General features: G+C 59.6%; 1 protein-coding gene across 8 annotated transcripts in view; it reads left to right on the top strand.

Annotated features, from left to right (window-relative positions):
- The window catches only part of LOC103713540 (D-lactate dehydrogenase [cytochrome], mitochondrial), a 106,937-nt gene extending 90,937 nt beyond the window's left edge, over positions 1–16,000 (top strand). For 7 of the 8 annotated variants that reach the window (XM_039116364.1, XM_039116372.1, XM_039116363.1 and 4 more), the window contains one exon: positions 15,564–16,000. In XM_039116364.1, coding sequence (XP_038972292.1) covers positions 15,564–15,573 — 10 coding nt within the window. In that variant the 3' untranslated portion in view covers positions 15,574–16,000. The remainder of the gene's footprint in view (positions 1–15,563) is intronic. The other variant, XM_039116371.1, reaches the window with a different exon arrangement.
- The last annotated feature ends 287 nt before the right edge of the window (positions 16,001–16,287 follow it).

Raw genomic sequence — 16,287 nt, 5'->3', positions numbered from 1 at the left:
GCGATGTATCAGCGGAGGGTGGCCCGATATTACAACTCCAAGGTCCGACCGAAGCTTTTCAGAATCGGAGATCTGGTGCTAAGGCGAGCTAAAGCATCTCAACCTGCGGAAGGTGGGAAGCTAGCGCCAAATTGGGAAGGCCCGTATAGGGTTCGCTGGGTAAACCGACCTGGCTCCTACCAGTTGGAGGCCCTAGATGGTCGAGAAATTCCAAGGAGCTGGAATTCCGCTAACCTGCGGATGTATTACCAGTAGAACGACAATGCCAGAAAGACAGTTCAAAAATGTATAACACTTTTCATTTCAATAATTTCTGGTTACAATGGCGTGCTCGTGTGATTACAAGGAATTCCCAGAGGGGAATTAGGGTGTAAAGAAAGTAAAGAAGAGGTGGAGACTCCGAGGAGCTGAAGATCTGGGATCCCGAAACCTCCATCCGAAGCGGCTGCAATCCCACCGGAAGTGGGTGCTTCCAACCGGAGGCGCCATCGACGTCTCACGAAAAAGACGAAGAGCCGGCGCGGATGAAGAAGAAGTGGACGAAGGAGAAGTCCACACTGCTCCTACCCAGAGGCGCCATCCACGCCTCACGAAAAAGACGAGGAGCCGCCGCAGAAGAAGCTCCCGCTGCCTCCAGGGGAACGCCACCTCCAAGGGATATTCCGGTCCTCCCCAGTGTTAGGGGAGAGAAGGAATACAAGGGAGAAGAGCATATGGAGGCGCGGTCCCGGATCAAGCGCCTGGTGCGGAGCTCAATCGGGAGGCCGAACTTCAAGGAGGGGAGACGTGATCCCGGATGAAACGCCTAGAGCGGAGTTCCGCCGGGGAGAACCTCCTTGTTGATCCCAGATGAAACGGCTAGTTGGCGGAAGTCGCGAAGGGCGCGCCTCCCGTTCCTTCGGTAGGGGTCTCTCAACCATGCGCCGGAGAGGAGGCCCACGATCCATGGCAACCTGAACAGCTCCGGCTTGGCAGGCTCCATCGCACCTGCACCTATATTTATAGCCAAACTGCGGCCCCCCGGTCGTTCCGATGCGGGTGGCTCCAATAAATGCGGGCGCATTGAATCCGGAGCCGATCCGGCTCTCGAGGCGTATCTTCCCGCGATTTCCTAAGCGTTATTCTCCTTAATCGCATTCTTTGTGCAGGACACTCCGGGTGGCCTGTACCCCTAGGTCCACATATCTCCGCTCGCGCCCAGGCCGCATCCGCCTCGAAGAACGCGCGTATCGCGGCCGCTTAACTGACACTCCTCGCAAGCAGCAACTGGCGATCCGATTTCCCAGGTAACCCCTCAATTAGCATTTAATGCCCATCTGGTGTTCCCCAGGCGACGCTTGGAGAGGAGGAGAAACACGATCGCAGCTGGCCACGGAGAAATCCCGTCGGGCGGCAAGCGACAGGCGCACGACCAGCGAGCGGAATTTCCGAGGCTCGGCCCTCGGATGCCAGGCTAACCCGATGATCATCCCGGGAGCAGACTAGCCTGAAGCCCCGACCGGTCGCCTCGGCTTGCGCCAGCCTTGGCCGACCAACGAGCGGAATTTTCCGAGGCTCGGCCCTCGGATGCCAGGCTAACCCGATGATCATCCCGGGAGCAGACTAGCCTGAAGCCCCGACCGGTCGCCTCGGCTTGCGCCAGCCTTGGCCGACCAACGAGCGGAATTTTCCCGAGGCTCGGCCCTCGGATGCCAGGCTAACCCGATGATCATCCCGGGAGCAGACTAGCCTGAAGCCCCGACCGGTCGCCTCGGCTTGCGCCAGCCTTGGCCGACCAACGAGCGGAATTTTCCGAGGCTCGGCCCTCGGATGCCAGGCTAACCCGATGATCATCCCGGGAGCAGACTAGCCTGAAGCCCCGACCGGTCGCCTCGGCTTGCGCCAGCCTTGGCCGACCAACGAGCGGAATTTCCCGAGGCTCGGCCCTCGGATGCCAGGCTAACCCGATGATCATCCCGGGAGCAGACTAGCCTGAAGCCCCGACCGGTCGCCTCGGCTTGCGCCAGCCTTGGCCGACCAACGAGCGGAATTTTCCCGAGGCTCGGCCCTCGGATGCCAGGCTAACCCGATGATCATCCCGGGAGCAGACTAGCCTGAAGCCCCGACCGGTCGCCTCGGCTTGCGCCAGCCTTGGCCGACCAACGAGCGGAATTTCCCGAGGCTCGGCCCTCGGATGCCAGGCTAACCCGATGATCATCCCGGGAGCAGACTAGCCTGAAGCCCCGACCGGTCGCCTCGGCTTGCGCCAGCCTTGGCCGACCAACGAGCGGAATTTCCCGAGGCTCGGCCCTCGGATGCCAGGCTAACCCGATGATCATCCCGGGAGCAGACTAGCCTGAAGCCCCGACCGGTCGCCTCGGCTTGCGCCAGCCTTGGCCGACCAACGAGCGGAATCTCCCGAGGCTCGGCCCTCGGATGCCAGGCTAACCGATGATCATCCCGGGAGCAGACTAGCCTGAAGCCCCGACCGTCGCCTCGGCTTGCGCCAGCCTTGGCCGACCAACGAGCGGAATCTCCCGAGGCTCGGCCCTCGGATGCCAGGCTAACCCGATGAGTCATCCCGGGAGCAGACTAGCCTGAAGCCCCGATCCGGTCGCCTCGGCTTGCGCCAGCCTTGGCCGACCAACGAGCGGAATCTCCCGAGGCTTGGCCCTCGGATGCCAGGCTAACCCGGATGATCATCCCGGGAGCAAACTAGCCTGAAGCCCCGACCGGTCGCCTCGGCTTGCGCCAGCCTTGGCCGACCAACGGAGCGGAATTTCCTGAAGGCCTAACCCTCGGGATAGCCTGGCTTGAGCGCCCGGAAGAAGTCCTGAGGCCTAACCCTCGGATGCCTGGCCTAGCGCCAGAAGAATTTCCTGAGGCCTAACCCTCGGATGGCCTGGCTGGGGGATTTGGGCCTGTAACCCTCGGATGGCTAGCGCCGGAAGAATTTCCTGAGGCCTAACCCTCGGATGCCTGGCTAGGCCGGAAGAATTCCTGAGGCCTAACCTCGGATGCCTGGCTAGGCGGAAGATTTCCTGAGGCCAACCCTCGGATGCCTGGCTTAGCGCCGGAAGAATTTCCGAGGCCTACCCTCGGATGCCTGGCTTAGCGCCGGAAGAATTCCTGAGGCCTAACCCTCGGATGCCCGGCTTAGCGCCGGAAGAAGTTCCTGAGGCCTAACCTCGGATGCCTGGCTTAGCGCCGGAAGAATTCCCTGAGGCTAACCTCAGATACCTGGCCTAGCGCCAGAAGAATTTCAAGAGTCGGGAGTCAGCGAGACGCTACCAAGAGTTAAAAAGAAGAAGGACGAAAGTGAAATGAAGAAACTCTATTTGCATTAACTTTCATTGTTTCAGGGCCGAGACCCATACAACTTGGCAAAACGCCAACACACAAAGAAAAGAACAAAAATACAGAAGGTCAGCTTGGAGGAACCCCCGGGTCGGGAACGCCGGGCACGTCCGCAGGGGGTAGGGAGGCGGTTGGAGAATCAGCAGGCAATGGCGCCGGAGAGGAGTCTAGAAGAGAGATCCCACTCAGGTCAATTTCGGGGTACTTAGCCGACACCCTTGTCAGGCCTTCCTCGAAGCCTAAGATAAAGGAGTCGGACCCCGCGTCCGACATGTCACGGACGAACTCGTCAGACTGACGATAGGCCTGTACCGCCTCCGACATATCACGGGTGAACTCGGCGGACTGACGATAAGCCTGTACCGCCTGACGCCCGATTTCCGCACTCTTCTCGGCCAGCGCCGCCTCTGCCCGCTCCATAATCTGAGCTTTCGCCTCCAAGACCTTCGCCACAATCCGGTCGTCCGCCTCGGAGGAGACCCTCAGCAGATCAGCCTGAGCCTCCTTGTGCTTCGCCTCGGCAGCAATGCGAGCAGCCTCAGCCTCCTCCAGGCGCGAATGAAGCTCCTGGTCGCTCGCGCGGGACTTCTCCAAGGCCGACTCCAATTCGCCCAGCTTGGCTTCAAGAGACCGGGTTCGGTTGCGGGCGTTGTCGGCTGACCGCTGGGCCTTCTCCCACCTCTCCCGGTAGTCGGCAGCCTTCCGGGACTGCTTCTCGGCCCGCTCCTCCGCCTTCTTGATCTCGCCCTCGAGACCCGAGGCAACCTTGAGTTGCTCCTGAGCCTCCAACAGTTGCTTCTCGAGGGTGACGAAGCCGAGTGCCCGCTCTTCGGCCACCTGGAGCCTCATCTCGAGGTCCCTGGTCGTCCTCCCCGCCGCAGCCTGACCTCCCTCCTCTACTGCCTTCAGTTGGCTCTCGGCCCTCGCCAGAAGCCTCGCCTGTTCCTCGTAGCACTCCTCCAGGCGGATCATGTACTGGGCGAGCTAAGAGATAGGAAAAACGAGGGCGTCAGGCGGGGATCAACAGAGCCTATAAATGATGAAAGCGACCAAAAGAACACTCACCGACATGAGACAGACGCAGCTGGCAGCCCCAACGTCAGGGACCCTCATCTCCCGGACCTGCCTGCGGTCCTTCTCCAGCAGCACCGTCTCGATGAGGTTTCGGGCGCCGGCGAAAGTGAAGGCCGACCCCGACTTCTCCCCGGAGTCGGACGGTGGTTCTGCAGCCTTACCCTTACCCATCGCTTGGGGAAGAGTCATGCTGACCATGCTCGGGGCGGGGACCGCCCCTGGAATTGACAGGGTCCCGCTCGGCCGGGGCCTCGGCGCGTCCCTCCTCGTATCATCCGGAGCCGACCGAGTCGAAGGCTGGGCTGGGGACCGATCACGTCCGACCCGTCCATCTCGGGCGCGCCCGGGGTGATGCCTCCGGAGAAACGGTAGTCTCGGCATCGGAGGGCTGATACAGCGTCAACTGCCGGTCCGCGCCCGCGGCGTCCCCCTGATCGGTGGGTCCGGACCCGTCTGTCGGCGTCGGAGTCGCCTGCCGGCGGGACTTCTTCGCCGGTGGGGCCCCGCTCGGAGGAGCTCGTTTCTTCCTCCGGACTGCTTCCAGTAGGGACGTCCTACCAACAGCCGTTGCCTTGTCCGACCGCATGACGTCGTCGATCTCTGCAAAAAGGACGAGGTGGTCGGAGGTTGAGAAACTGAAGGAAAGAACGAGACGAAAGAGGAGAAAAGAGCTAAAAAAGAAATGGTGGCGGGCTCACGGTCAGCGGGGACCGAGCTCAGACCGACGTTCACCAAGGTATCCTCGGAAATAAGGCGAGCCACCGGGGGGAGCCGGCCCTCGGCAACCAACCCCTTCAAGACGGCGACGCCATCGGATTCCTCCCTCGACAACCTCGATAGGCCAATCGGGGACTTCATCGGCGTCTCCCAGGTTGCCCTGATTCCCCAAGAGGGATCTGCGTCAATGAAAAAGAAAGCGCCCCTTCCAGCCGTGAATGGAGGTAGGAGCCTCCTTGACGAGGCCGCACCCTCGCCGCGCCGCAAAGCACCACCACCCCTTGTCCTGGGGGTGGCCGCTCAGGCCGTAGCATTCCCAAAAGACATTCAGGGTGGCGGGGAACCTCGTGCATGCGGCAGAGAACCTGAAAGGCCGTCAGGGGCGCGCCATTGAGTTCGGGCACCAATTGCGTCGGCGCACTCTTAAACCCCGAAGCACCTGAACGACTAAGTCCGAGGGGGGAAAGCGGAACCCGGCCTGAAGAATGCCCTCATTGATGGCAACCTTCCCTGGAGGAGGATGGGACATCCTCTCCTCAGGCCCCGGGAGCGTAACATTGCAGGCCTCGGGAAGGTGGTATCGAGCCACGAACCTATCTAGGTCTTCGGCGACCAGCTCCGACTTAATGCGGTCTGCTCTCACTTCGCCATCCCTAATGGCCAGTGAATCTACGGTCAGGACCGGGGTCAAGAAGGGGAAAAGGACCGGAACGACTGGGAGTACACTAATACAAAAGGAGAAGTATGGAGAGCCTTAAATTGAAGAATGGGCAACTCACCGGAAGGGAAGGAAGAACGGCTCCGAGAGCGTCAAAGGAGGAGCAAGCGAAACAGTCTGACGGCAAATGACGGCAGCGCAAAGGAGAAACTCGAAGATGTCTGTAAAGAGAGAGGCGGACGGAGGAGGGCCCCCCGGTTAAATAGGCGGAAAGGTGGGTGACGCCTCGGTGGACGCCAGAGGACGCCTGGCTGCCGAAGGGTCGCTCGCGCCCCAAAGGCGAATCGACGCCATTAAGGAAGGATGTCCGCCGAAATCCTCAGACTGCCAGGTCAGCAACAACCGCCATATACCGCCATAAGAAGGCGGGGAGCTCGAAGCGCGCGCGCCTCTCCGAGGGATGGCGGCAATCTCGAAGCCATCACTCCCTTCACCCGTTCCCCTTCTGGTTCCAGGCTCGGAAGTGGGGGTACTGTTACGGGGGAAACTTAGCCACCATGCCCCACGTGACCGGCACGCGCGCCCAGGAAGACTACGGCAGCCCCTTGATCCAGCAATCCGACCCCGAGTCGGACATCTTCGGCTCCGCAGCCCGACCTCGATACCACCTTCCCGAGGCCTGCAATGTTACGCTCCCGGGGCCTGAGGAGAGGATGTCCCATCCTCCTCCAGGGAAGGTTGCCATCAATGAGGCATTCTTCAGGCCGGGTTCCGCTTTCCCCCCTCGGACTTAGTCGTTCAGGCGCTTCGGGGTTTAAGAGTTGCGCCGACGCAATTGGTGCCGAACTCATGGCGCGCCCTGACGGCCTTTCAGGTTTTCTGCCGCATGCACGAGGTTCCCGCCACCCTGAATGTCTTTTGGGAATGCTACGGCCTGAGCGGCCACCCCCAGGACAAAGGGTGGTGGTGCTTTGCGGCGCGGCGAGGGTGCGGCCTCGTCAAGGAGGCTCCTACCTCCATTCACGGCTGGAAGGGGCGCTTCTTTTTCGTTGACGCAGATCCCTCTTGGGGAATCAGGGCAACCTGGGAGACGCCGATGAAGTCCCCGATTGGCCTATCGAGGTTGTCGAGGGAGGAATCCGATAGGCGTCGCCGTCTTGAAGGGGTTGGTTGCGAGGGCCGGCTCCCCCCGGTGGGCTCGCCTTATTTCCGAGGATACCTTTGGTGAACGTCGGTCTGAGCTCCGGGTCCCCGCTGACCGTGAGCCCGCCACCTTTCTTTTTTAGCTCTTTTCTCCTCTTTCGTCTCGTTCTTTCCTCAGTTTCTCAACCTCCGACCACCTCGTCTTTTTGCAGAGATCGACGACGTCATGCGGCTCGGACAAGGGCAACGGCTGTTGGGTAGGACGTCCCTACTGGAAGCAGTCCAGAGGGAAGAAACGAGCTCCTCCGAGCGGGGCCCCACACGAAGAAGTCCCGCCGGCAAGGCGACTCCGACCCGACAGACGGGTCCGGACCCACCGATCAGGGGGATGCCGCGGGCGCGGACCGGCAGTTGACGCTGTATCACGCCTCCGATGCCGAGACTACCGTTTCTCCGGAGGCATCACCCGGGCGCGCCCGAGATGGAACGGGTCGGACGTGATCGGTCCCCAGCCCAGCCTTCGACTCGGGTCGGCTCCGGATGTAACGAGGAGGGAACGCCGCGAGGCCCCGGCCGAGCGGGACCCTGTCAATTCCAGGGGCGGTCCCCCGCCCCGAGCATGGTCAGCATGACTCTTCCCAAGCGATGGGTAAGGGTAAGGCTGCAGAACCACCGTGCCGACTCCGGGGAGAAGTCGGGGTCGGCCTTCACTTTCGCCGGCGCCCGAAACCTCATCGAGACGGTGCTGCTGGAGAAGGACCGCAGGCAGGTCCGGGAGATGAGGGTCCCTGACATTGGGGCTGCCAGCTGCGTCCTGTCTCATGTCCGGTGAGTGTTCTTTTGGTCGCCTTTCATCATTTATAGGCTCTGTTGATCCCCGCCTGACGCCCTCGTTTTTCCTATCTCTTTAGCTCGCCCAGTACATGATCGCCTGGAGGAGTGCTAACGAGGAACAGGCGAGGCTTCTGGCGAGGGCCGAGAGCCAATGAAGGCAGTAGAGGAGGGGAGGTCAGGCTGGCGGCGGGGAGGACGGACCAGGGGACCTCGAGATGAGGCTCCAGGTGGCCGAAGAGCGGGGCACTCGGCTTCGTCACCTCGAGAAGCAACTGTTGGAGGCTCAGAAGCAACTCAAGGGTTGCTTCGGGGTCTCGATGGGCAGAGATCGAGAAGGCGGAGGAGCGGGCCGAGAAGCAGTCCCGGAAGGCTGGCGACTACCGGAGAAGGTGGGAGAGGCCAGCGGTCAGCAGACAACGCCCGCAACCGAACCCGGTCTCTTGAAGCCAAGCTGGGCGAATTGGAGTCGGCCTTGGAGAAGTCCCGCTGCGAGCGACCAGGAGCTTCAGTCGCGCCTGGAGGAGGCTGAGGCTGCTCGCATTGCTGCCGAGGCGAAGCACAAGGAGGCTCAGGCTGATCTGCTGAGGATCTCCTCCGAGGCGGACGACCGGATTGTGGCGAAGGTCTTGGAGGCGAAAGCTCAGATTATGGAGCGGGCAGAGGCGGCGCTGGCCGAGAAGAGTGCGGAAATCGGGCGTCAGGCGGTACAGGCTTATCGTCAGTCCGCCGAGTTCACCCGTGATATGTCGGAGGCGGTACAGGCCTATCGTCAGTCTGACGAGTTCGTCCGTGACATGTCGGACGCGGGGTCCGACTCCTTTATCTTAGGCTTCGAGGAAGGCCTGACAAGGGTGTCGGCTAAGTACCCCGAAATTGACCTGAGTGGGATCTCTCTTCTAGACTCCTCTCCGGCGCCATTGCCTGCTGATTCTCCAACCGCCTCCCTACCCCCTGCGGACGTGCCCGGCGTTCCCGACCCGGGGGTTCCTCCAAGCTGACCTTCTGTATTTTTGTTCTTTTCTTTGTGTGTTGGCGTTTTGCCAAGTTGTATGGGTCTCGGCCCTGAAACAATGAAAGTTAATGCAAATAGAGTTTCTTCATTTCACTTTCGTCCTTCTTCTTTTTAACTCTTGGTAGCGTCTCGCTGACTCCCGACTCTTGAAATTCTTCTGGCGCTAGGCCAGGTATCTGAGGGTTAGGCCTCAGGGAATTCTTCCGGCGCTAAGCCAGGCATCCGAGGGTTAGGCCTCAGAAACTTCTTCCGGCGCTAAGCCGGGCATCCGAGGGTTAGGCCTCAGAAATTCTTCCGGCACTAAGCCAGGCATCCGAGGGTTAGGCCTCGGAAAATTCTTCCGGCGCTAAGCCAGGCATCCGAGGGTTGGGCCTCGGGAAATTCTTCCGGCACTAGGCCAGGCATCCGAGGGTTAGGCCTCAGAAAATTCTTCCGGCACTAGGCGAGGCATCCGAGGGTTAGGCCTCAGAAAATTCTTCCGGCACTAAGCCAGGCATCCGAGGGTTAGGCCTCAGGAAATTCTTCCGGCGCTAGGCCAGGCATCCGAGGGTTAGGCCTCAGGAACTTCTTCCGGCGCTAAGCCAGGCATCCGAGGGTTAGGCCTCAGGAACTTCTTCCGGCGCTAAGCCAGGCATCCGAGGGTTAGGCCTCAGGAAATTCCGCTCGTTGGTCGGCCAAGGCTGGCGCAAGCCGAGGCGACCGGTCGGGGCTTCAGGCTAGTTTGCTCCCGGGATGATCATCGGGTTAGCCTGGCATCCGAGGGCCAAGCCTCGGGAGATTCTGCTCGTTGGTCGGCCAAGGCTGGCGCAAGCCGAGGCGACCGGTCGGGGCTTCAGGCTAGTCTGCTCCCGGGATGATCATCGGGTTAGCCTGGCATCCGAGGGCCGAGCCTCGGGAGATTCCGCTCGTTGGTCGGCCAAGGCTGGCGCAAGCCGAGGCGACCGGTCGGGGCTTCAGGCTAGTCTGCTCCCGGGATGATCATCGGGTTAGCCTGGCATCTGAGGGTTGTCAGGCCTCAGGAAATTCCGCTCGTTGGTCGGCCAAGGCTGGCGCAAGCCGAGGCGACCGGTCGGGGCTTCAGGCTAGTCTGCTCCCGGGATGATCATCGGGTTAGCCTGGCATCCGAGGGCCGAGCCTCGGGAAATTCCGCTCGTTGGTCGGCCAAGGCTGGCGCAAGCCGAGGCGACCGGTCGGGGCTTCAGGCTAGTCTGCTCCCGGGATGATCATCGGGTTAGCCTGGCATCCGAGGGCCGAGCCTCGGAAAATTCCGCTCGTTGGTCGACCAAGGCTGGCGCAAGCCGAGGCGACCGGTCGGGGCTTCAGGCTAGTCTGCTCCCGGGATGATCATCGGGTTAGCCTGGCATCCGAGGGCCGAGCCTCGGAAAATTCCGCTCGTTGGTCGGCCAAGGCTGGCGCAAGCCGAGGCGACCGGTCGGGGCTTCAGGCTAGTTTGCTCCCGGGATGTCATCGGGTTAGCCTGGCATCGAGGGCCAAGCCTCGGGAGATTCCGCTCGTTGGTCGGCCAAAGGCTGGCGCAAGCCGAGGCGACCGGTCGTGGCTTCAGGCTAGTCCTGCTCCCGGGATGATCATCGGGTTAGCCTGGCATCCGAGGGCCGAGACTCGGGAAAATTTCGCTCGTTGTCGACCAAGGCTGGCGCAAAACCGAGCGACCGGTCGGGGGCTTCAGGCTAGTCTGCTCCCGGGATGATCATCGGGTTAAGCCTGGCATCCGACGGCCGCAGCCTCGGGAAATTCCGCTCGTTGGTCGGCCAAGGCTGCGCAAGCCGAGGCGACCGGTCGGCGGCTTCAGGCTAGTCTGCTCCCGGGATGATCATCGGGTTAGCCTGGCATCCGAGGGCCGAGCCTCGGGAAATTCCGCTCGCTGGTCGTGCGCCTGTTGCTTGCCGCCCGACGGAATTTCTCCGTGGCCAGCTGCGATCGTGTTTCTCCTCCTCTCCAAGCGTCGCCTGGGGAACACCAGATGGGCATTAAATGCTAATTGAGGGGTTACCTGGAAAATCGGATCGCCAGTTGCTGCTTGCGAGGAGTGTCAGTTAAACGGCCGCGATACGCGCGTTCTTCGAGGCGGATGCGGCCTGGGCGCGAGCGGAGATATGTGGACCTAGGGGTACAGGCCACCCGGAGTGTCCTGCACCAAAGAATGCGGTTAAGGAGAATAACGCTTAGGAAATCGCGGGAAGATACGCCTCGAGAGCCGGATCGGCTCCGGATTCAATGCGCCCGCATTTATTGGAGCCACCCGCATCGGAACGACCGGGGGGCCGCAGTTTGGCTATAAATATAGGTGCAGGTGCGATGGAGCCTGCCAAGCCGGAGCTGTTCAGGTTGCCATGGATCGTGGGCCTCCTCTCCGGCGCATGGTTGAGAGACCCCTACCGAAGGAACGGGAGGCGCGCCCTTCGCGACTTCCGCCAACTAGCCGTTTCATCTGGGATCAACAAGGAGGTTCTCCCCGGCGGAACTCCGCTCTAGGCGTTTCATCCGGGATCACGTCTCCCCTCCTTGAAGTTCAGCCTCCCGATTGAGCTCCGCGCCAGACGCTTGATCCGGGACCGCGCCTCCATATGCTCTTCTCCCTTGTATCCCTTCTCTCCCCTAACACTGGGGAGGACCGGAATATCCCTTGGAGGTGGCGTTCCCCTGGAGGCAGCGGGAGCTCTTCTGCGGCGGCTCCTCGTCTTTTTCGTGAGGCGTGGATGGCGCCTCTGGGTAGGAGCAGTGTGGACTTCTCCTTCGTCCACTTCTTCTTCATCCGCGCCGGCTCTTCGTCTTTTTCGTGAGACGTCGATGGCGCCTCCGGTTGGAAGCACCCACTTCCGGTGGGATTGCAGCCGCTTCGGATGGAGGTTTCGGGATCCCAGATCTTCAGCTCCTCGGAGTCTCCACCTCTTCTTTACTTTCTTTACACCCTAATTCCCCTCTGGGAATTCCTTGTAATCACACGAGCACGCCATTGTAACTGAAATGAAAAGTGTTATACATTTTTGAACTGTCTTTCTGGCATTGTCGTTCTACTGGTAATACATCCGCAGGTTAGCGGAATTCCAGCTCCTTGGAATTTCTCGACCATCTAGGGCCTCCAACTGGTAGGAGCCAGGTCGGTTTACCCAGCGAACCCTATACGGGCCTTCCCAATTTGGCGCTAGCTTCCCACCTTCCGCAGGTTGAGATGCTTTAGCTCGCCTTAGCACCAGATCTCCGATTCTGAAAAGCTTCGGTCGGACCTTGGAGTTGTAATATCGGGCCACCCTCCGCTGATACATCGCCATCCGAAACCTGCGCCATTTCTCTCGCTTCTTCCAAGAGATCCAGGTTCCCTCGGAGTTGCTCCGAATTGGCCTCGGGTCGGTGTGCGGCCACCCGAGGTGAGGGGAGTCCGAGCTCCACGGGGACAACGGCTTTCCGTGCCATAGGTTAGGCTGAAAGGCGTCTCCCCGGTAGGGGTCCGATGCGTGGTCCGATACGCCCAAAGGACATTCTCGAGTTCTTCGACCCAAGCTTGCCCCGTCCGACCGATTCGCGCTTTGATTCCTTGGAGGATTGTCCGATTTTGTGACCTCGGCCCTCGCCGTTGGTTTGGGGAATGCGACACAGATGTGAACCGATGCTCGATCCCGAACTCCTCGCAGAAGTCACGGAAATGCTTGTTGTCGAACTGTCGACCATTATCCGAGATGAGGACCCGAGGTACCCCAAATCGGACAATGATCTTCTTCACGAACTTCCGGACTTGCGCCTCCGTGATAGTGGCCAGCGGCTCTGCCTCCACCCACTTGGTGAAGTAGTCGATTGCAACAATCAAAAATTTCCGCTGGGCTGAAGCGACGGGGAATGGTCCGAGGATATCCATTCCCCACTGTGGCGAAGGGCCAGGGTGCGGTGATCGGGGCCAAGGGGACAGAAGGGACTCTCTGGACGTTGGCGTGGCGCTGGCAGGCGTCGCATTTCCGCACGTGATCCTTCGAATCCTCCAACAAGGTAGGCCAATAATAGCCTTGCCTCATGATCTTGTGCGCTAAGGACCTAGCCCCCTGCGTTCCTCACGGGCCGGGGGCAGCCCCCAGTGATAGTGTGGATCACGCCCGCGACGGGTCGATTCTGCTCCCGAGGCTCCTGAGGAGCCGGGTCGGCCGGACGCGGGTCTGCAGGGGGGACGTCGGTCGTTCACATATCGACCGAGACGCCTCGGCGGATGAGAGCCTCGATCTCGTCCCGAAGCTGGAAGCAGTCTTCGGTGTCGTGGCCGTGGTCCCGGTGGTACTCACAGTACGCCCGAGAGGGCCTCCTCCCAGGAATCTTCTTCATCTGTCTCGGGACCGGGAGGTCCTCCCGCCCCTTGATTTCCATGAGGATCTGGGCCCGGGGAGTCAGGAGAGGAGTGTACCGGTTGAAACGTCGGGGCGGAGAACGAGGGCGTAGGGCGCCGTGGTTCCTCGCCGGCGACAGGCTTCTGCGCCGACGTTGAGGCGTCGGGCTCCTCCTCTGGCGTGCCTCTTTTCGCCTTTTCTTCCCGAGCTTTGAGGGATCTCGGCGGGCCTCCTTGCTCTGGTGGGCGGCCGCCTCCTCGGCGTCCGCATACTGGTTCGCCCGGGACAACAGCTCCGGGAAGCTCCGCGGCAGGCGTTTGTCCAGGGAGAAGGTGAGTCTGCCCTTTCGGAAGCCACGCTTCAGGGCTGAAAGAGCCACCTCCTGGCTCAGGTTCCGGACTTCCAGCGTAGCCTTGTTGAAGCGGGTAAGATAATCCCGCAAGCTTTCTCCCTCGTTTTGCCGGACATCAAAGAGAGAGTCGGAGACCAGTCGCCGCCGGCTACTGACGGCGAAATGGGTGATGAAGAGGCGAGTAAACTGATCGAAGGACTGGATTGAGTTAGCCTCCAAGCCGGCGAACCACGCCCTTGCCGGGCCACGGAGGGTCGCCGGGAAGGCCTTGCAGAGGAGAGGATCTGATGCTCCGTGGAGGAGCATAAGGGTCCTGAAACTCTCGACGTGATCCCGCGGGTCCGCCGCCCCGTCATAGGGCTCGATCACCGGCATTTTAAACCCCGGCGGATTCGGGGTCCGCAGGATCCTCGAGGCAAGCGCCGGCTGGGAGGAGATCTCCAAGTCGGCGAAGGGATCTTTGGAGTGGCCCTTCAGGACCTGGAGTTGTCGGTGGAGATCGTCCACCCGCCGGTCCAGGGAGCGCGACCGATGGGTGGGAGACAAGGAGCACCGAGAGGGGGACCGACTGGAGCGCGGGTTCCTTGAGGACTGGGGGGTCTGGGAACGCGCCCGGGCCCGCCTCTCGTACCCCGCGCAGCTCCGATGGGAAGGTCCCGGCAGAATGGACCGTGCTCGAGAATCTTCCTCGCGCCGGCGCTCCTCCCCATGGGAGAGGAAGGAGCGCGGGTTGAGGAGGACAGGTGAGCGCTCAGGGAGCAGCGGCTCCTGGGCCCGCTGCGGCGCCCGAGACATCACACCCTGCAGGTTCTGCACTGCCTCCGCGAGGGTGCGAACCTGCTGGGCTAAACTGGTCGAACTGAGCGGCTTCGACCATCTGAATGGGAGGTGGAGCGGTGGAGTGTTGCTGAGAATGTGTTGGAGACGCAGCGGCCTCCCGGCCGGAGGCGCGAGAGGCCCTGCGACCGGAGGCATTGGAAGCTCCACGACCACCTCGCCGTGCCATTACGATCGCTCTGAGATTCGGCCCTCCTTCTAGCGCCAACTGTTGCTGGTGGTCCAAACCGAGAACGATTGGCACAGCGGTGTGAACGGGGTTCCGTTTGAGTTGCCTTGGTTGGTGTTGATTGCGCTCCACCTTCCACCGGGAAACCTGCAAGCAAGCCTCGCACCACCACTGGGGTAGTGGGGGCCCTCCGACGATCAAGTCAGAGGAGATTGGAGGAAAAGGAGAGATAATAGTAGCAAGTAAGAGAATGCTCTGGAAGTTCTTGCTTACCCCCCCTCCTCCTTCCAGCCGCATATATACCAGGCTGGGGGGGTCTTTCAGGGGGGTTCGTCATCGTGGGGCACGATGGAGCTGCCACTGACACGGCCGTTACAGGGCGTCGTGGGGCAGCGCTGGGTACGGCCATGACAGGGCGTAGTGGAGCTCCGCCTTGTACGGCTGTTACAGGGGATCGTGGAGCAGCGCCAGATACAACCGTTGCAGGGAGTAGTGGAGCAGGAGGCTGCGGCGTGCCTCTGGGGAAATAGCCTGTCGTTGTCGAGAGATGTCCGACTCGGGGTCGGGCTGCGGAGACGAAGATGTCCGACTCGGGGTCGGATTGCTGGATCAAGGGGCAGCCGACTCGGGGTCGGGCTGCGGAGCCGAAAATGTCCGACTCGGGGTCGGATTGCTGGATCAAGGGGCTGCCGTAGTCTTCCTGGGCGCGCGTTGCCGGTCACGTGGGGCATGGTGGCTAAGTTCCCCCGTAACAGGTACATTATGCAATCTAAAGTATCCATGTTTCCTATGCTACCATTGGCGTTGATATCATATCTGTTTTACATTTATCTATGTATGATTTTTTTTTTTTTGGTATATATTTCATAGTATCTGTTAAGTACCATCAATGTTGCACATGTTTCCCAGTCCACTTATTTTTTCTGATTAAAAGAATACCAGGATTTTTAGTTAACTATTATATAAAATCCAAATAAATTTAGATCCTCTAATATTTTCCTTAATTTTTCATATTTTCTCTTATGAGCATCAATTGTTTAATTTCAGTTATTGCTCCAAACAGCTTGATATTTTCATGAGACTTGTATATGCTTGTTTTTCCTAGTACCTTGAAGAAGAGCTTGGTATCGGAGCACTGATAACCATGAAAAGAATAAAGGCTGCATTAGATCCCAACAATATTATGAACCCAGGGAAGCTTATTCCTCCTCATGTCTGTTTTTAATTACCCATATTTGTTCAGAGTGATTTCAAGAAGAAATACTTAAGTACTATTTACAAATACAGATAAAGACTTTGGGTAATTGGTGCCATTATCAGTTCTAGTCACATGCAGCTGTGACATCATTCTGTATTATCTTTCCATCCCTGGGTTTTCTAGAGAGCCAGAATGCTCCTGTCTGTGATAAATTAATTGGTTCCGGTCAGTTTCTGTCCAGAATATGGTTAACTGAGATCAATGATATTGGAGCAAAGAGTCTTCTGTAAGCTTTAGAACAATTTGTTGTTTCTAATTTAGTTTATTTTCTTGTTATTGTTTGTTCTGATTGCACTGAAGCAGCTATACAATCCTAAGATCTAATTACATGGAACTAACATGGTCGTACTTGGTCCTAGTTGTGCCAAATGGCGGGACAATGTCAAACTTCAGTACCTTGCTAACTGTGTGATTCATGCTACCCTAAATTACATGGAAATAACGTGGCTATTCTTGACCCTGGGTGTGTCAAATTGCTTGATGTGGTCAAACTTTGGTAAGTTAAACTAAGCGATTCATGCTACCTATGCCAGCTTGAACTGAACCATGCTAACCAGCAACCAATTGAA

Source organism: Phoenix dactylifera, unplaced genomic scaffold (assembly GCF_009389715.1).
Source record: "Phoenix dactylifera cultivar Barhee BC4 unplaced genomic scaffold, palm_55x_up_171113_PBpolish2nd_filt_p 000089F, whole genome shotgun sequence".
Classification (NCBI taxonomy): domain Eukaryota; kingdom Viridiplantae; phylum Streptophyta; class Magnoliopsida; order Arecales; family Arecaceae; genus Phoenix; species Phoenix dactylifera.
Note: the sequence above shows the minus strand (reverse complement) of the source record. Positions and strands in the feature narration are given on the sequence as shown.